This window comes from Lolium rigidum, chromosome 6 (assembly GCF_022539505.1).
Source record: "Lolium rigidum isolate FL_2022 chromosome 6, APGP_CSIRO_Lrig_0.1, whole genome shotgun sequence".
Taxonomy (NCBI): Eukaryota; Viridiplantae; Streptophyta; class Magnoliopsida; order Poales; family Poaceae; genus Lolium; species Lolium rigidum.
Window position 1 is genome coordinate 285966400 of NC_061513.1, and position 19259 is coordinate 285985658.

The 19259-nt window shown below is 43.2% G+C and overlaps 2 protein-coding genes across 4 annotated transcripts; both read right to left on the bottom strand.

Annotated features, from left to right (window-relative positions):
* Positions 1–15698: 15698 nt before the first annotated feature.
* Positions 15699–16595, bottom strand: LOC124659207. Its single transcript, XM_047197137.1, has 2 exons — positions 16223–16595; positions 15699–16131 (listed from the first exon to the last, which is right to left on the bottom strand). Exons 1-2 carry the CDS (start codon positions 16562–16564, stop codon positions 16030–16032), a joined length of 444 nt encoding a protein of 147 aa, XP_047053093.1. The 5' UTR covers positions 16565–16595; the 3' UTR covers positions 15699–16029.
* Positions 16596–16735: 140 nt separating this feature from the next.
* LOC124666612 (protein ALP1-like) lies at positions 16736–18877 on the bottom strand. Of its 3 annotated transcripts, none has more exons than XM_047203956.1 (5): positions 18805–18877; positions 18575–18686; positions 17604–18122; positions 17297–17522; positions 16736–17215 (listed from the first exon to the last, which is right to left on the bottom strand). In XM_047203956.1, the coding sequence occupies exons 3-5, from the start codon at positions 18120–18122 to the stop codon at positions 16767–16769; spliced, it is 1194 nt and encodes a 397-aa protein (XP_047059912.1). In that variant the 5' UTR covers positions 18575–18686; positions 18805–18877; the 3' UTR covers positions 16736–16766. The 3 variants fall into 3 exon arrangements, with proteins under 3 accessions (XP_047059912.1, XP_047059911.1, XP_047059910.1); XM_047203955.1 differs by having other exon boundaries at positions 18767–18858; XM_047203954.1 differs by having other exon boundaries at positions 18575–18868.
* Positions 18878–19259: the final 382 nt, after the last annotated feature.

Genomic DNA, 19259 nt, shown 5'->3' on the forward strand with positions numbered 1-19259 from the left:
TTACTTTAGGGTTTTAGGGTTTACCACATAAGCATAATAACACTCATCATGGCAAAACACAAGTATTAGGTATGAGCACTATGCATAGCACTCAAAGTAAGAAAAGTTTTTGTTGGTTCTCATTTTTGGAAAAAAGGAAATTCATTTTCTCTTTGTTTTGAAATTTGGGGTGTTACATGACATGTGCATACAACTTGTAGATACAATCTAAGCAATAAGTATAGAGCTCAAATCTAAGATCATGCCACTCGGGCCCTAGTGACAAGCATTAAGAATAACAAGATTGCAGCAACAATAACTTCACAAACTTTATAGATAGACTAATCATAATGTATCATCCATCGGATCCCAACAAACACAACACCGATTACATCAGATGAATCTCAATCATGTAAGGCAGCTCATGAGACCATTGTATTGAAGTACATGGGGGAGAGTATACCGACATAGCTATCGCTAGAACCCGTAGTCCATGGGGGAACTACTCACGGAGCATGGTGGAGGCGGTGGCGTTGATGGAGATGGCCTCCGGGGCACTTCCCCGTCCCGGCAGGGTGCCGGGACGAGTTCCGTCCCCGAATTGGAGTTTCGCGATGGTGGCGGCGCCCTGGAGTCTTTTTGGAGTTTCGTCAATTGGTACTGCGTTTTTAGGTCGAAAGGGATTTTATAGGCGAAGAGGCGGCGCGGGGGGCACCGGGGCGCCACACCCTAGGCCGGCGCGGCCTAGGCCTGGCCCGCGCCGCCATGTGGTGTGGTGGCCCCCGGCCCCTCTCCGACTCTTCTTCGGTGTTCTGGAGCCTTCCGGAGAAAATAGGAGGTTTGGCGTTGATTTCGTCCAATTTCGAGAATATTGCCCGAACAGCCTTTCTGGAACCAAAAACAGCAGAAAACAGGAACTGGCACTGTGGCATCTTGTTAATAGGTTAGTTCCGGAAAATGCATGAAATCATCATAAAGTGCAAGCAAAACATGTAAGTATTGTCATAAAACAAACATGGAACGACGGAAATTATGGATACGTCGGGGACGTATCAGCATCCCCAAGCTTAGTTCCTGCTCGTCCCGAGCAGGTAAACGATAAAAAGAATAATTTCTGTAGTGACATGCTACTTACATAACCTTGATCATACTATTACAAAGCATATGAAATGAATGAAGTGACTCAAGGCAATGATCTATAGTTGCTAACAAGTAGATAACATATAGCAAAACTTTTCATGAAGAGTACTTTCAAGACAAGCATCAAAATTCTTGCATAAGAGTTAACTCATAAAGCAATAGATTCAAAGTAAAGGCATCGAAGCAACACAAAGGAAGATATAAGTTTCAGCGGATGCTTTCAACTTTCAACATGCATACCTCATGGATAATGTCAACATAAAGTAATATGATGAATGCAAATATGCAAGTATGTAAGAATCAATGCACCGTTGACACAAGTGTTTGCTTCTAAGGTGGGAGGAATTAGGTAACTGACTCAACATAAAAGTAAAAGAATGGTCCTTCAAAGAGGAAAGCATCGATTGCTATATTTGTGCTAGAGCTTTGGTTTTGAAAACATAAAGAGAGCATAAAAAGTAAAATTTTGAGAGGTGTTTGTTGTTGTCAACGAATGGTAATGGGTACACTAACCCCCTTGCCAGACAAACCTTCAAAGAGCGGCTCCCATGAATTATTTTTATTTTTGGGTGGCACTCCTTCCAACCTTTGTTTCACAAACCATGGCTAACCGAATCATCGGGTGCCTGCCAACAATCTCATACCATGAAGGAGTGCCTTTTTATTTTAGTTTTATGATGATGACACTCCCCCCAACCTTTGCTTACACAAGCCATGGCTAACCGAATCCTTCGGGTGCCGACCAACAATCACATACCATGGAGGAGTGTCTATTTAGTTTGATTAATTTGGGATCGGGAATCCCATTGCCAGCTCTTTTTGCAAAATTATTGGATAAGCGGATGAAGCCACTAGTCCATTGGTGAAAGTTGCCCAACAAGATTGAAAGATAAACACCACATACTTCCTCATGAGCTATAAAACATTGACACAAATCAGAGGTAATAAATTTTGAATTGTTTAAAGGTAGCACTCAAGCAATTTACTTTGGAATGGCAGGAAATACCACATAGTAGGTAGGTATGGTGGACACAAATGGCATAGTGGTTGGCTCAAGGTTTTGGATGCACGAGAAGTAATCCCTCTCAGTACAAGGCTTAGGCTAGCAAGGTTGTTTGAAGCAAACACAAGTATGAACCGGTACAGCAAAACTTACATAAGAACATATTGCAAGCATTATAATACTCTACACTGTCTTCCTTGTTGCTCAAACACTTTTACCAGTAAAATATCTAGACCTTAAGAGAGATCAATTATGCAAACCAATTTTAACAAGCTTTACAGTAGTTCTCCACTAATAGGTTTAAACTACATGCAAAAACTTATGATCTACTTGAGAGCTCAAAACAATTGCCAAGTGTCAAATTACCCAAGACATGATGAGGCATTTTCTGTTTTCAACCAAATATAAATAAGTGCAATAGCTTCCAACTTTTATCATTGAACATTAAAAGTAAAACGAAGAACACGAGTGTTCATATGAAAAAGCGGAGCGTGTCTCTCTCCCAATCAAGGATTGCTAGGATCCGATCTTATTCAAACAAAAACAAAAATAAAAGCACACAGACGCTCCAAGTAAAACACATATGATGTGACCGAATAAAAATATAGTTTCAGGGGAGGAACCAGATAAGTTGATGAAGAAGGGGATGCCTTGGGCATCCCCAAGCTTAGACGCTTGAGTCTTCTTGAAATATGCAGGGATGAACCACGGGGGCATCCCCAAGCTTAGACTTTTCACTCTTCTTGATCATATATCATCCTCCTCTCTTGACCCTTGAAAACTTCCTTCACACCAAACTTCTCATAAACTTCATTAGAGGGGTTAGTACTCAAAAAATTTGAATCCACCTTGGTCCTGTAGTGGCACATTGCAAGAACTCAATAAAACATTAGCTACAGCTCTCTACGTCTAGAAAACCTCGCTTAAAGTCCACAAGAGACAATGCAAAAACAGAGACAGAATCTGCCAAAACAGAACAGCCAGTAAAGACGAATTTTAATAAAATACTTCCGTTGCTCAAATCAGAAAACTCAAAACTAATGAAAGTTGCGTACATATCTGAGGATCACTCACGTAAATTGGCATAATTTTCTGAGTTACCTACAGAGAATTTTGCCCAGATTCGTGACAGCAAAGAAATCTGTTTCTGCGCAGAAATCTAAATCTAGTATCAACCTTCGATTAGAGGCTTCACTTGGCACAACAAAACACAAAACTAAGATAAGGAGAGGTTGCTACAGTAGTAAACAACTTCCAAGACACAAATATAAAACAAAATACTGTAGCAAAATAACACATGGGTTATCTCCCAAGAAGTTGCTTTCTTTATAGCCATTAAGATGGGCTCAGCAGTTTTAATGATGCACTCGCAAGAAATAGTATTGGAAGCAAAAGAGAGCATCAAGAGGCAAATCCAAAACACATTTAAGCCTAACATGCTTCCTATGGAAAGGAATCTTGTACACAAATAAATTCATGAAGAACAAAGTGTCAAGCATAAGAAGATAGAACAAGTGTAACTTCAACAATTTCAGCATATAGAGAGGTGTATTAGTATCATGAAAATTTCTACCACCATATTTTCCTCTCTCATAATAATTTTCAGTAGCTTCATGAACAAACTCAACAATATAACTATCACATGCAGCATACTTTTCATGATCCACAAACATATAATTTTTATCAAGTTCAAGAATAGTGGATTTAAAACTTTCAAACTTACTTTTATAAATAATATAACAAGGTAGTTGATCAATCTCAAGAGATATGGGACTCATAGAATAAGTCAAGAACTCTCCAATCCCATTTTCATTAGTAGTACAATTAATATTATCAAGTAACATAGGACCATCATCTAGAGCTTTATCGTAGACATTTGCCAAGCAAAATTCTTTAGTACCATGCATTTCGACATCAGGCACAAACAAAGCATTATCATAAGATTTATCAAAGTAGCATGGATTATCATAAATAACAGTAGCATAATTATTCTCACAAGTTTTACTCATAGGGAATATTTCAAGAGAATCCACAGGAACATAACATTCAACCTCTTTCGGTAAGCATGGAGGACAATCAAATAGTGTAAGAGATAAAGAGTTACTCTCATTAGAAGGTTGACATGGGTAGCTAATCCATTCTTCCTCCTTTTGTTCGTCGCTCTCCTCTTCTTTTTCATCCAATGAGCTTTCAGGTTCATCAATTTCCTCCTCTTTTTCATCCAATGAGCTTTGAGGTTCATCAGTTTCTTCTTCCACCGGTTCCTGCAAATTGTGAGTGCATTCTTGTGCATTAATGTGTCTCTCTTTATAATCAAGGATATAAGGATTCCTACCGTAGCATTCTATGCAAGAATTAAGGATAGTAGAGACATAATCTTTAAGGTCCTTACAAATAGCACAAGTTTCATAATTCTCAACCATGAAGGATTCTATCTCGGAGGCTCCCATAAATAAGACAAATTGTTCTACCTCTTCGAACCCATAATGAATATAGCAATTCCGGTTATAGTTCTTAATAAAAAATTCCTCACTAAAGCCACATTGAAATTTAAGATGTTTAGTATCCAGTTGAGAGCAACAGTTTATATCATGGCGTCTAAGCAAGATTCTAGCAATTGTATTTAATTTCTCTATCATAGCACTCATTATTTTACCAGTTCTTGATTCTCTATAATTATTATAACATTCTATAAGCTCCAAGTAGGTTGTTGGTTCTCCCATAACAGCAGTTTTTAATTTTTTGGTTTTTCAAATTTTTATGGATTTTTGGGTATATGAGACAAATAAAACAAGACAAAAAATAAACTAAGCAAAAGTAAACTACGCAAAATAATACTAGACAGAAATAAACTAAGCACAAATAAACTAGACAAAAGTAAACTAAGCAAAACAAAATAAAATAAAATAGAGAGAGAGGTAGAGTGTACTCCCCGAGTGAACTTATGAGTAGAGCTATGCCTCCCCGGCAACGGCGCCGTAAAACAGTCTTGATAACCCACAAGTATAGGGGATCGCGATAGTCTTCGAGGGTAGTATAACCCAATTTATTGATTCGACACAAGGGGAGGTAAAGAATACTTATAAGCCTTAACAACGGAGTTGTCAATTCAGCTGCACCTGGAAAAGCACTAGCAACAGGGGTGATGTAAAAGTAGCAGTAATATGAGAGCAGTAGTAACAGTAACACAGCAGCAGTAATAGCAATATGAGAGCAATGGCACGAGAAGATAGTTGATACTACTTCCAATGACATGTAGAACAAGTATATGATGATGACAGATGGACCGGGGTTCCCAGCGATCTACACTAGTGGTAACTCTCCAATAACAAGTGTTGGGTGAACAAATTACAGTTGGGCAATTGATAGGATTGATAAAGCATTAAGAAAGAACATCAATTCATTAATCATGTAGGCATGTTTTCCGTATATAGTCGTACGTGCTCACAATGAGAAACTTGCACAACATCTTTTGTCCTACCAGCCGGTGGCAGCCGGGCCTCAAGGGAAACTACTGGATATTAAGGTACTCCTTTTAATAGAGTACCGGAGCAAAGCATTAACACACCGTGAAAACATGTGATCCTCACATCACTACCATCCCCTCCGGTTGTCCCGATTTCGTCACTTCGGGGCCATTGGTTCCGGACGAGTGACATGTGCATACAACTTGTAGATACAATCTAAGCAATAAGTATAGAGCTCAAATCTAAGATCATGCCACTCGGGCCCTAGTGACAAGCATTAAGAATAACAAGATTGCAAGCAACAATAACTTCACAAACTTTATAGATAGACTAATCATAATGTATCATCCATCGGATCCCAACAAACACAACACCGATTACATCGGATGAATCTCAATCATGTAAGGCAGCTCATGAGACCATTGTATTGAAGTACATGGGGGAGAGTATACCGACATAGCTACTGCTAGAACCCGTAGTCCATGGGGGAACTACTCACGGAGCATGGTGGAGGCGGTGGCGTTGATGGAGATGGCCTCCGGGGGCACTTCCCCGTCCCGGCAGGGTGCCGGGACAGAGTTCTGTCCCCCGAATTGGAGTTTCGCGATGGTGGCGGCGCCCCTGGAGTCTTTTTGGAGTTTCGTCAATTGGTACTGCGTTTTTAGGTCGAAAGGGATTTTATAGGCGAAGAGGCGGCGCAGGGGGGCACCTGGGGGCGCCACACCCTAGGCCGGCGCGGCCTAGGCCTGGCCCGCGCCGCCATGTGGTGTGGTGGCCCCCGGCCCCTCTCCGACTCTTCTTCGGTGTTCGGAGCCTTCCGGAGAAAATAGGAGGTTTGGCGTTGATTTCGTCCAATTCCGAGAATATTGCCCGAACAGCCTTTCTCGGAACCAAAAACAGCTAGAAAACAGAACCGGCACCGTGGCATCTTGTTAATAGGTTAGTTCCGGAAAATGCATGAAATCATCATAAAGTGCAAGCAAAACATGTAAGTATTGTCATAAAACAAACATGGAATGACAGAAATTATGGATACGTCGGGGACGTATCACTGTAACAAAGGATTAACCGAATTGTGTGGAAGATGATTGTTTGCAGAGAAAACAGTAAAACAAGTATTGCAGCAGATTTGTATTTCAGTATTAAAAGAATGGACCGGGGTCCACAGCTCACTAGAGGTGTCTCTCCCATAAGATAAAAGCATGTTGGGCGAACAAATTACAGTCGGGCAATTGACAAATAGAGAGGGCATAACAATGCACATACATGACATGATAAGTATAGTGAGATTTAATTGGGCATTACGACAAAGTACATAGACCGCCATCCAACCGCATCTATGCCTAAAAAGTCCACCTTCAGGTTATCGTCCGAACCCCTTCCAAGTATTAAGTTGCAAAGCAACGGACAATTGCATTAAGTATGGTGCGTAATGTAATCAACAACTACATCCTCGGACATAGCGCCAATGTTTTATCCCTAGTGGCAACAAGCACAACACAACCTTAGAACTTTCCGTCACCGTCCCGGTGTCAATGCAGTCATGAACCCACTATCGAGCATAAATACTCCCTCTTGGAGTTAAAAGCAAAAACTTGGCCAGAGCCTCTACTAGTAACGGAGAGCATCCAAGATCATAAACAACACATATGTAATAACTTGATAATTAACATAACATGGTATTCTCTATCCATCGGATCCCGACAAACACAACATAGAGTATTACGGATAGATGATCTTGATCATGTTAGGCAGCTCACAAGATCCAACAATGAAGCACAATGAGGAGAAGACAACCATCTAGCTACCGCTATGGACCCATAGTCCAGGGGTGAACTACTCACTCATCACTCCGGAGGCGACCATGGCGGTGTAGAGTCCTCCGGGAGATGAATCCCCTCTCCGGCAGGGTGCCGGAGGAGATCTCCGGAATCCCCGAGATGGGATCGGCGGCGGCGGCGTCTCTGGAAGGTTTTCCGTATCGTGGTTTTTCGCATCAGGGGTTTCGCGACGGAGGCTTTAAGTAGGCGGAAGGGCAGAGTCGGGGGCTGACGAGGGGCCCACACCACAGGGCGGCGCGGGCCCCCCTTGGCCGCGCCGCCATGTGGTTTGGCCACCTCGTGGCCCCACTTCGTATGCTCTTCGGTCTTCTGGAAGGTTCGTGGCGAAATAGGCCCCTGGGTCTTTGTTTCGTCCAATTCCGAGAATATTTCGTTACTAGGATTTCTGAAACCAAAAACAGCAGAAAACGAGAACCGGCACTTCGGCATCTTGTTAATAGGTTAGTTCCGAAAATGCACAAATATGACATAAAGTGTGCATAAAACATGTAGGTATCATCAATAATATGGCATAGAACATAAGAAATTATCGATACGTCGGAGACGTATCAGTGACGAAGGAGCACGAGACAACCTGCCGGGCCGGCCGCCGCCGGTTAGGCGACCTCCTCGGGAAGAAGAACGAGCTGCTCGCTATGCGAGTAGCCCGCCACCTCATCCAGATGCCCTCGCCCGAGCGGCGCGCCCGGGAGGCGGCTGCGTCGGCGGAGCGCGGCCGACAAAAGCGCATGCGCCGGCGGAACGAGAACCACGAGGCCCAGGTCGCCGGCCGCGTCTGCCTGGAGGCGCACACGGCTGTGGAACGCGCCGCCCTGCAGGAGCTGGAGCTATGCGGGAAGCGGATGGTGCCACCGCAGGAGGCGGAGCGCGAGCGCGCCCGAGGCGCGCGGACGGAAAGGAGGAGGATGAAGGCCTCCGCTGCGCCACCCAGCTCGTAAGCTGGAGTGGAATCCTCACACGTACAGACCGTCCGCGTCGAGTGAAATCCACGGCCCCGACGGCGAGCCGACGAGGCCGCCGGCCCCGTACGTATTAGGATAGAAGTAGTAGACTAAAAAAATGTAATGGGTACTTTTTAATGAAAAAACTTTTTCATGTCTATGACACGCGGGCCAGGGGCGGACGCGAGCGGCCAGCCATCGGTGTCCGCGGCCACGCAAACTCGTCTCAGATTTGGATCGGGTTTGGATCGTCCCGGACGTCGCGGCCATCTGTTTTTGGATGGGTCCGCGCGCTGGGCCACGGTTTTATCCATTTCGACTCATCCGGACGCGCGAGAGCGGGATGGGTCGCTCGGTTGGAGATGACCTTAGAGCTCCCCATTCACATATCCTGAAAAAAAAGTTGCCCACACCGTGCAGATGCTTCCCATTCATATTTCTTGAAAAAAAGTTCCCCACACCGTGCAGGTCGTCGCCAACCCCAGAATCTCGCTCTTGCAATGAGTCGCTGAAAGCCGCTGAATATTTTTGTTTGGAGAAAGCAGCCGATCTTGGTTAGGGTTCTAGAGGTAATTTTCCTTTATCCAGCAGATCTTCGCTGTTTCGTTTCTCGCACTTGTTATGTTCATGGATGTCTTGCGGAACATCTCGATCTCGCCCTGATACCCCCTCCGAACTTCGTTCGCAAATAGGTCGGATTTTGCCCCGCCTCTTCTCAGCGCCAAGGCTACGAATGATCAACACAAGTCCCATCTGGAAACTCCGGTACGCTACTCTTAGTATCTGCACTTGTTTGGATCCTCATAACGATGTCTAGAATTAATTCATAATTGTTTCGAGAGCTTCTATTATCAGAATTATCATTTATGCCTAGGCTGAGGATTTTAGATTTGCTCACTCTGGCAATTTTAATTCACAGGGGTTCGGCGAAAGTGCGTTAAATAAATTGTGGTGGAATGGAGGTGGCTTTAGTATCTGGAGCCTTGAAGCTTGCAAGTAGCAAGCTAGTTTTACTGGTAGCCAGCGAGTTTGCCTCAACAATGGGTGTTGCCAAAGATCTATCCGAGCTCCAATGCATATTTAGAGAGATTACTAATTGGCTATCAGCTGTAGGGCATAGAGTAACAGATGGTGATCCATCATTTTATTGGCTCAGACTCTTAAAAGATATTGCTTATGATGTAGACGACTTACTGTATAAAGTTCGCCTGGAAGCTGAGAAACACAAGGAGGGTATCACTGGTGACAAGCATGTCATGACTAACTGGTTATATGGAAAACCGAAATCTGCTCTGTCTCGACTCGAGATGGCTCATGAGATCAAGAAAATCAAGAAGAGATTTGCTAGGATTGTGAAGCAGCGAACTGACTTCAATGCAATAGCAACTAGTTCACTAGCTGGTCATCCTGTTCGGCGTATGAACAAGACAATTGGGGAAATGTCGATATTGGTGCATATCGATAAGTCAAAAATACTTGGAAGAGATGAGACAAAGCATAGAATCATATCTAAATTAGTAGAGGCTGGGGCGTGTGAGAGGATCTCAATAGTTTCTATTATTGGGTTAGGTGGCTCTGGTAAAACTACGTTGGCAAAATACATCTGCCAGGATAACAAGATAAAGGAACACTTTGGAGAGACGTTCTGGGTTCATGTGTCTCAAGAATTTCATGTGGAAAATCTCATCGGAAAGCTATTCGAAGCTGTCTCCGATAAGAAGCCGGAGCTTTATACCTTGCAGCACATGAGCCGGAAAATTTCAGAAAAGTTGAGCGGAGCAAAGTTTCTGCTTGTCTTGGATGACATTTGGAACGAGGACCAAAATGACTGGGAACAGTTTGAGCAACATTTCAACTGTGGCGCACCTGGAAGCATGATTCTACTCACCACCCGGGATGGAAAAGTTGCAGAAGCAGTTAAATCAACATACACAATCAATTTGGCATCCTTATCAGATGATGACAGCTGGAAGTTGTTTCAGCAGAGTTCTGGATGGGCGGAGGAAGCTTTGGACTCTGAGTTCATTGAAGTTGGGAAAGCGATCGTTAAGAATTGTGTTGGGGTTCCGCTAGCAATAAAATGTCTGGCTGGCTCCCTCCATGGCAAGAAGGATATAAAGGAATGGCGGATCTTGAGAGATAATAATTTACTGACTGATTTGGACATACAAGGCAGAGTTTCAGGATCCTTGAGACTGAGCTATTTTCAGCTATCAGATGATCTCAAGCAGTGCTTTGTCCTTTGCTCTATATTTCCGAAAGGCTACCGTATCTACAAAAACCAGTTGATTTCCCAATGGATATCACATGGCTTTGTCAATCCGATGAATGGACGACGACAACTCGAAGATATCGGAAGTGACTACTTTGATTCCCTTCTGAAAGTTTCTTTTATTCAAGATCTAGTTGAAGATAAGTATACTGGAGAAGTAACATGCAAGATGCACGACCTGGTTCATGAACTCTCTCGTCAAATTTTGCAAGGTGAAATTGTTCTTACATCAAACAAGGCCACTTCAGATCCTAAGCAGAGGTGTAGATATTTGTCCATAGCTTCTTGCACCAAGAAGGTCGACAGGAAATTGTTTAACAAGGTCCGTGTTCTCTATGTTGCTGGGGGTAGTGTTACAACCAATAAGCCAGTTAAGAAGGGTTGTAGTGTGCGCAGTGTTACTCTGGAGGATATAAGTGCTACTTCTGTCCCTATATTCATATTGAAGTTTGAATATCTTGCATATCTTAGAATCTCCTATGCGAAGTGCAGAGAACTTCCAGTAGACATCTCAGGTTGTTGGAACTTGCAGGCCCTTCATGTTGTACGTTGCAGTCAATTTGCAATGTTACCTGATTCCATCGGAAATCTAAAAAAACTAAGAACACTAGAATTGTCATGGGTTGGGGATCTTGAGAGTTTACCTCAGTCTATTGGCAATTGCCGCAGTCTTGAAAGCTTGCACCTGATTAAATGTGAAAAATTAAGACATGTACCAGACTCCATAGTGAAAAATGAGAAATTACGGGTTCTTGAAATTGTTAATTGTGAATCTTTGCAACCACCATCAGAATCTATTGGTATGCTACGGAAATTATGTACCATCAACTTTACTGGATGTAAGAGTCTCAAAGACCTACCCATTTCATTTGCTTGTGACCAGTTACACACGTTGAAGCTCCATAAAGTGACTCAACTTTCTGGGCTACCTCAGTGCATCGGTTCACTCATTAATCTAGAATATCTGGACCTTGGGCACTGTGAGATGTTAGTTGAGTTGCCCAAAGGTATTGGGAACTTAAAGAGGCTTCAAGTTTTGAACATAGAAGGATGTCATAGACTGCGTGGCCTGCCAGCAGGATTTGGACAGCTTACTCGTCTAGGAAGACTGCTGGGCTTGTTTGTTGTAGGAGATAGTAATGAGCATGCAAGAATATCAGAGCTTGGCAATCTTGATAGGTTAAGTGGTATATTGAGAATTGACGGTATTAGGTATGTGAAGGATCACAATGATGCAGAAAAGGCTTGCTTGAAGAAAAAGAGTAACATACAAAAATTGATTTTGAACTGGTCGTCCATGGGGAACTGGATTGAGGAAGAGGTTGTTGATATGGAACAAGAGCTGGCAGTGCTTAACTGTCTTGAACCACCTCATGGAATTAATGAGCTGGAAATTCTCAACTATGAGGGTTTACAATTGCCACATTGGATGACCAAGGGGAGGCATTCCTGTTATTTGGACAGAAAATTCAAGCAAATAGTTGACAGACCTCATTTCCCCCACCTGACTAAAATGGTACTGAATGGATTTTATGCCCTTGAAAGTATCAGCGCAGGCCCCTTCCCGTCCCTCACGGAAATGCACATTTCTAGAATGCGTCGGTTGTTAAGATTGTCAACAACAACAATAATAACTTTGGCCAATGGAGATGGAGATGGAGTAACTACATGTGGCAATCAGGAAGTTCAATGTTGTTTCCCTAGCCTGACAACTCTACACATACAGGACTGTCCGAAATTGACTGTGACACCGTGGTTTCTGCCGTCTCTTGAGATCTTGTCAATGGATACTTCAAACAAGCGGCTGTTATTGCCAGGCAGCTCCTTTCGTCCAGTTCAACCTAATGGGGCCCCTGGCTGTTTGAGCTTCCTCAAGAAACTAACACTTTTGGAGATGACAGGATCATCATCTGGTTCTGGTTGGGAATTGCTGCGTCACCTCACTGCGCTTGAATCACTAGAAATCATTAGCTGTGGTGAGCTCAAGCAATTACCCCACAGCATGAGGAGCCTCAACTCTCTACAAAAGCTAGAAATCTCATGGTGCGATGATCTTTGCATTCTGCCAGAATGGCTTGAGGAACTCTGCTCACTACAAATATTGCATATCTCTCGTTGCGAAAGTTTGAGGGAGTTTCCTGAAGGGATCCAGCATCTCACATCCCTGCAAGAGCTACACATAGAAAGATGTGATACCCTTCACCAGCTGCTGGAAGTAGGACCGGGGTGCATCCTCTCTCTACGGTGCCTCTGGATCGAGAAGCTACCCAGCCTGAGTTGCCTTCTCCAATCAATGCAGCACCTTGTCTCTCTGCAAGAGCTACACATAGAAGGATGCCATGCACTTCAACAGCTGCCGGAAGGACTGGGAGAACTCTTCTCCTTACGGCGCCTCTGGATCGAGAAGCTTCCTGGTCTGACCTGCCTTCCCCAATCCATCTGTGGCCTTGCATCCCTACAAGAGCTACACATTGAAGGATGCCATTCCCTTCACCAGCTGCCGGAGAGGCTTGGGGGACTTCGCTCTCTACGGCACCTCTGGATCGATAGGATAACCTGTCTCCCAGAGTCTATGCGGGGCCTCACCTCCCTGATTTACCTCACTATATGCCATTCTGATGCCCTTCAGCGGCTGCCTCAGGATCTCGGGGAGCTAAGTTCTCTGCAAACCCTCAACATCTGGGATTTGCCTGCTCTGACTTGTCTTCCCGAGTCCATGCAGCACCTCACTTCGCTCCGTTGTCTCAGAATTAGTAGTTGTGACGATCTCACCGTGCTGCCGGAGTCGATCGGGCAACTCTCTGCACTTCGATTTCTTTATGTCTGGAATTGCCCAAGCCTTACATCCTTGCCAGGCTCCATTCAACACCTTGCTGATCTACGGGTCTTACGTGTTACTATCAACCCTCACCTGGCCAAGCGATACAAGCGAGAGGGAGAGGATTGGCACCTCATTTCCCATATTCCTGACGTGCTAATTGAGTAGTGTAGGAGATTGTGGATCAGCGTCTTATCTCTCGGCATAACTGACATTACAAGGTAACATGTTTATTTTCCACGTCTGTAACTGCCACTCTCTTTTGAATATGTAATCACTTCATCTTCGTTGGCAAATTTTCCAGGTCTATGCTTCATTTTTATACTGGATTACAGGACAGATTCATATGAAGCAAGTTACTTCGGCGCCGATTAACCAGTCTGTACATTTTCTCCTCACATGGTACGCCTGGCAAGATGGATGAGCTAGCTGCTCCTTCAAATGCTTTAATAGCCAGCAGATACTCATGTGTGATAGTGTAATTAGTTCATTATACTCATGTTTGATAGTTGTAATTCATGCTGAGTATAAAGACTGATGATCTCAAGCCTGAAAAATATTGTGTTCTACCCCTAATCTTACATTTCAGTTATCTGGTATCCTTTCAAGTTCTGATTGCACCGGGTGCAGGTACTGGGACAACTTTAGCTTGGAGCATTTGTAATATTTCACATTTCTTAGCATTATTTATACCCTACAAAGTAAGCTTACATCTCACGCATGTTTTCCACATTTCAAAATAAATATATTATATTCGTATGTCTTAGAATGGGTGTAATTGGTACCATCTTCATATTAGCACAGAGAGAAGTAGATTTTACACCCCTAAATTTGTTCAAAGGTTCACTTGACGGCCCTTAATTCAAACTTGGTTCAAGTTCCACCCTTAAACTCTAAAAACCATTTAGAATTACACCTTCCACCGGTTTACAGGTTTTGATCTGTTATTTTCTCGCTATGTCAGTTGTTTTTCTTCTGTATTTTGTGTATTTTGTATGTTAACTCGTTGTCTTAGGGCATCTTCAACGGGTTGACGCAAACGGATGCTCAGCGACCGTTTGGGTCCGCACGGTCGAAAAATACGCTTGCTCTAGCGAGTGATGCATAGTGACTGAACCATCCGTGGAGACGCAAACGTGGCCCAAATATGTGGCACGTTTGCGTCTCCGCGAACGTTCCACCGAGGTCCTCCTTTTCTTATCCGGTTCACATCAGGGACAGCGAAATCGACGGCGTGGATTTGCTTCCTCTTCCCCTTGCTGTCTTAGTGCGACGCCACCATCCTCCACTTATCATTACCCGGGTCTTGAGTCTAACATCGTCGGGGATCGCGATTTGTTATCATATCTAGCAGGGGTTAGCATGTATTCAAATAGAAATGCGTGACACATGTTTTTTTTCACTTGAGTTAAATTTCCACATATCCACGCATGACAACCTTTCTAATTGTAAGATGAAACTTGTTGCTCTTGGACATGTCTAAATCATGAGCAACCATTGAATGAGGACACTACCATGCTGTGACCAACTAGCCCGTGATGGTTGCGTTTGCGTACAAGATTAATTAGCATCTATATTGGGTAAAGTCTGAGATTGCCAAGCCAAAGTTTGGTAGTAGCCACAATTATGGCAAGCCATATTTTGTGGCAAAAGTACTCCATTTGGTTGGTGACAAAAATTTGGCAAAAAAACAGTGGCAGCTGTTTGGTTTGCTGCCATAAATGTTTGGCAAAAACTCGTGGCAACTGTTTGGATTGCAGCCAAAAGTTTGACAAAGAAAAGAGGACATGGCCATTACAGATAATAGCTGAACCAAAAATTACAGATTATCAGTAGTTCAAATTTCATTACAGACATTAGACCATTCACTTAAGTAGTGCATAACATTCATGACAACAGCCAAGTTCGACTAGATTACTAACAACTTATTAGGCTCTGTTCAGCTAGCAAGCAACAAAAGTAATATTGCCACTAAACATGTTCTAGTCGAGATGTGAGTAGCACACATAGACAAAATGAGCTTGCCACCAACTTGTAGAGTCACAAATTTAAGCCTTCCTTATCGCATAAGAACTTGAAGACCCATGCATGCAAAGTACCATCACTTGCATTGCACAACCAGCTACGCTTAACTTCATTCTCTTTAGAAGACAAATGCTCACCAACTATAATTCTCTGATCAGGTGTCAATGGGATAGTCTCTAGTCTCTGCCACAAAGTTGCATGTGGATCAACAAGCTGTGATATGTGAGGAGGAGCAGTGGCAACAAGTGTGTCCTGAAGTGATTTCATCATAGCTGTGATTTCATCATTGGACTCTACAAGACGACTCTTGTACTTTGCTGCCTTCTTAGTTGATAGAGTACACATAGGGTTGCCTCGTGAACGTTTTATACCAGATCGAGTATAGTTGGAAGGGTAGTTGTTCTCACCGGTTGCATTTGTGATAGGAGTTGGTATTGTGTCTGAATCATCACCAAGTGGATCTTCAGGTGGTGTATAGCCATTGAGGTCATGCATCTCCCTTGAATCACTATCGGAATCATCACTAACATCCATGCATGTATTCTAATCCATAGCTAATGAACCATCAGCACTAGATCCAGTGAACAACTCCTGCATCTCTTCATAGAATTTGATGGGTTTAGTGAGTAGGCGTCTTGCTCTGTACTGCATTAAGTTCAAAGAACAAAGGGGTATATGGTCAGAACCAGTAACATAAGAAATGGTAATTAACTTGGATGTGGTTGAGACAACATACACATAGGGTTGCCTTTTCAGACTCTGAAATAGTCACAATGCATCTAGTGTGGTCAAATGAATTTCCACTTTTGCTCAATGCTGCTGCAATAATTTTCCAATTCTCTTTATAGTGCCTGTACTGACGGTCCACTTGATCCACGGTCACTCCCATTGCGAACTTCTTATTTAATGCATCAGCACACAACAAATGATGTTGCTTCTTGAACTTAAATCCTACATGCTGGTCTTTCAAGTAGTCGATGTACCAATCAAGCATGTATTTCTTCTGATCATCAGCCCAAGTCACGGTCCTCTCGCGAGAGGACACAGCAGCATCAACCTTTAGCTTTTTCTTGGTCATTGTTGCTTCTCATGAAAGTAGATGATCATAAAGTAATTATTTTGATTTGTTCGACGGGATAAAAACTCATATATTTCATAAAAAAATAGATTATAAACTTCAAGTACATTATCATAATAATTAAAGCATCACACTCATGTGTTTCATACAAAAGAAATTATAAAAGCATCGCATGCATGTGTTGCATACAAACAAGAAATCATCACAGAGGTGGTCCTACTTTATCTTCCCACATCGTTCTTGCCATTTCTTCTCTTTTGTTTGCCCATGCCACATTCTCCTGGTACTGGTCACTACGGTTTCTTATACTCCTTGGCAGGGCTGCATACCACGCAAGGTCATCATACACGTACTCATCAGGTCCATCTTCTAAAATCCAGTTGTGCAGCGCACAACATGCCATCACAATTTTCACTTGTGTTTTCAAAGGGAAGAATGGCTGGCTTGCAAATATTTTGAAACGGTTCTTCAGGGTACCAAATGCACGTTCAACAGTTGTTCTGAGTTGTGAATGGCGAAGGTTGAATAATTCCTTTGGGTTCTCTGGTTCCCTAGTGCCCCTGTACTCTTTAAGGTGATAGCGAGTAGAACGGAATGGGGGTAATACACCAGGTCTTGCTGCATATCCAGCGTCGGCTAGGAAATATTTACCTACATTATTTATTTGTGCAAATTTATTAGCTAAGGACTAAACTGAGGTTTCAGAATAAAGCTATGGATTTGGAATCCTACCTTCAGGTATTTTTAGCCCATTAGGGCGTGATAGAGCATCTTGAAGCACATAAGAATCATGGGCAGAGCCCTCCCATCCAGCAAGAACATAGATGAATCTTAGGTCAAAATCGACTGCTGCTAGCACATTTTGGCTGGTAAAGGACTTTCTACCCCTAAACCGATCTTGCATGTGGATAGGTACACACGCTGGTATATGTGTACCATCCAGGGCTCCTATGCATCCCTAAGAAAATGGAAATTTGATTGCTTTCAATTAAATGAACATGACCAATACTTGAAAAATCTATTAGCAATTTCAGTGTACCTCAAAATACGGGTGAAATCTGCCAGGGGAAGTTGTGATCTTCGAGTGTGTCTCAACTGATTTGATGCATATGAGGTCACCGGCAAGGATACAGAGAGCGTCTAAAACAAGATGGAAATACCTACTAATAGTCTCACTTGATCTCATGAACTCAAAAGCAATTGATCTGAATGTCCAGTTTAAACCCACTGCATGCATAAACATGGCGACTTGTTCCTCTATTGTGACATGGCATGTCTCTTCTAGCAGGGCACGTGATCTAAGTTCAGCACACAACTTATGAAAGACAACTTTGCTCATACGCAGCTCACTTATGCAGTGGGCATCATTTCCATTGTACAAGCGATTTAGACGTCTCAATCTCTCAACATCCCTATCAACCATGGGAGCATATGTTATTCTTTTTCTTTTCCTTGTATTGATCCTATACCAATAGACTGCTAGACACACCAGAATACCAGCAAGCATTCTTCTTTTCCACATGTAATGGCAATGGTCCAGGTAATACTTTAAATACATCTAAAACAGATTTTCAGAAATAAGATTCAATCAGTAAAACGAAAATTTGTCAACCAAAAAATTATTTTTATCTATACTGCACTTGTACTGTCTAAATCCGATTCAGATACCAATGTTCTATGAAACAATCCAGGGGGATAATATGATACACTACTTACAACGCTTAGTTTGGAATTACGCACTGAATCCTTTTGAGTTCAGATGAATTGCAGAAGTAGATTATGCTAGCAGAAAAATAATCACAAGACATCATAACTGAACTTTATCTGATGAAAAGGAAGAATATACGTGCACAAAATGGATATATCATCTAGTACAGATTTTGCAGGTAGGCATATATCCATGTACACACAAGCATTGGTAGCAGATTAAAAACCGCAAGGCAGGACATGCATCTGTTGAATCGGACAAGACCTAAAAGGATCGATTACAAGGCATGAGAATAGGAATACCTTCTCCGGCCGCACGGACTGGTCCTGAATCTGCTTCTACTTGAATGCGCTGCTTCAGCTGCCCTGCTTCCGATCCGCTCCTACTCTCCTTGAACTTTTCTCTGCTTCAGATCTGCACATGAGTGGGAAGGAGAGGTCAACGAAGTGGTGGAGGTGAGTGGATGAGATGGGAGAAGGGGCGGCGACGGCGACATGATCTGGTATGGGAGACGTGGCGACGGCGAGCTCACCAACGTCGGGAAGGGGAGCCTCCGTGGAGTGAGGTCTGGCTGGAGAGGGGAAAAAATTTTATCGGGAGAGAAAGAGGTACGCTGGGCGACTTTTTGTGGCAGATTGGCGGTTTTGGCGGCCACAGGTGAGCGTGGCGGGGAAAAAGACCGCCAAAGTTTTCTGGCAAAATCCTGTGGCGGGAGGGCACTGAGGTTGTGGCGAGCCAATATTTTTTAGTGAACCAAACGCCGGCCAAATATGTTGTGGCGAGCCAAAATTTGGCTTGGCAATCTCTGGCCGGCAACCAAACAGCCCAATTTGTAGAGGGTGTGGAGATCAAGCCCTGAATTCCAAATCCCAGAAATCAGCACCGTGAACTTCTCTTTCCCAGCCTAAAGTGGCATTTTGGTTGTTACCAAAGGGTGGGATCGCTTCTTGGTCTCATCTCTCTCGATGACATCCTTGGCCCACATAT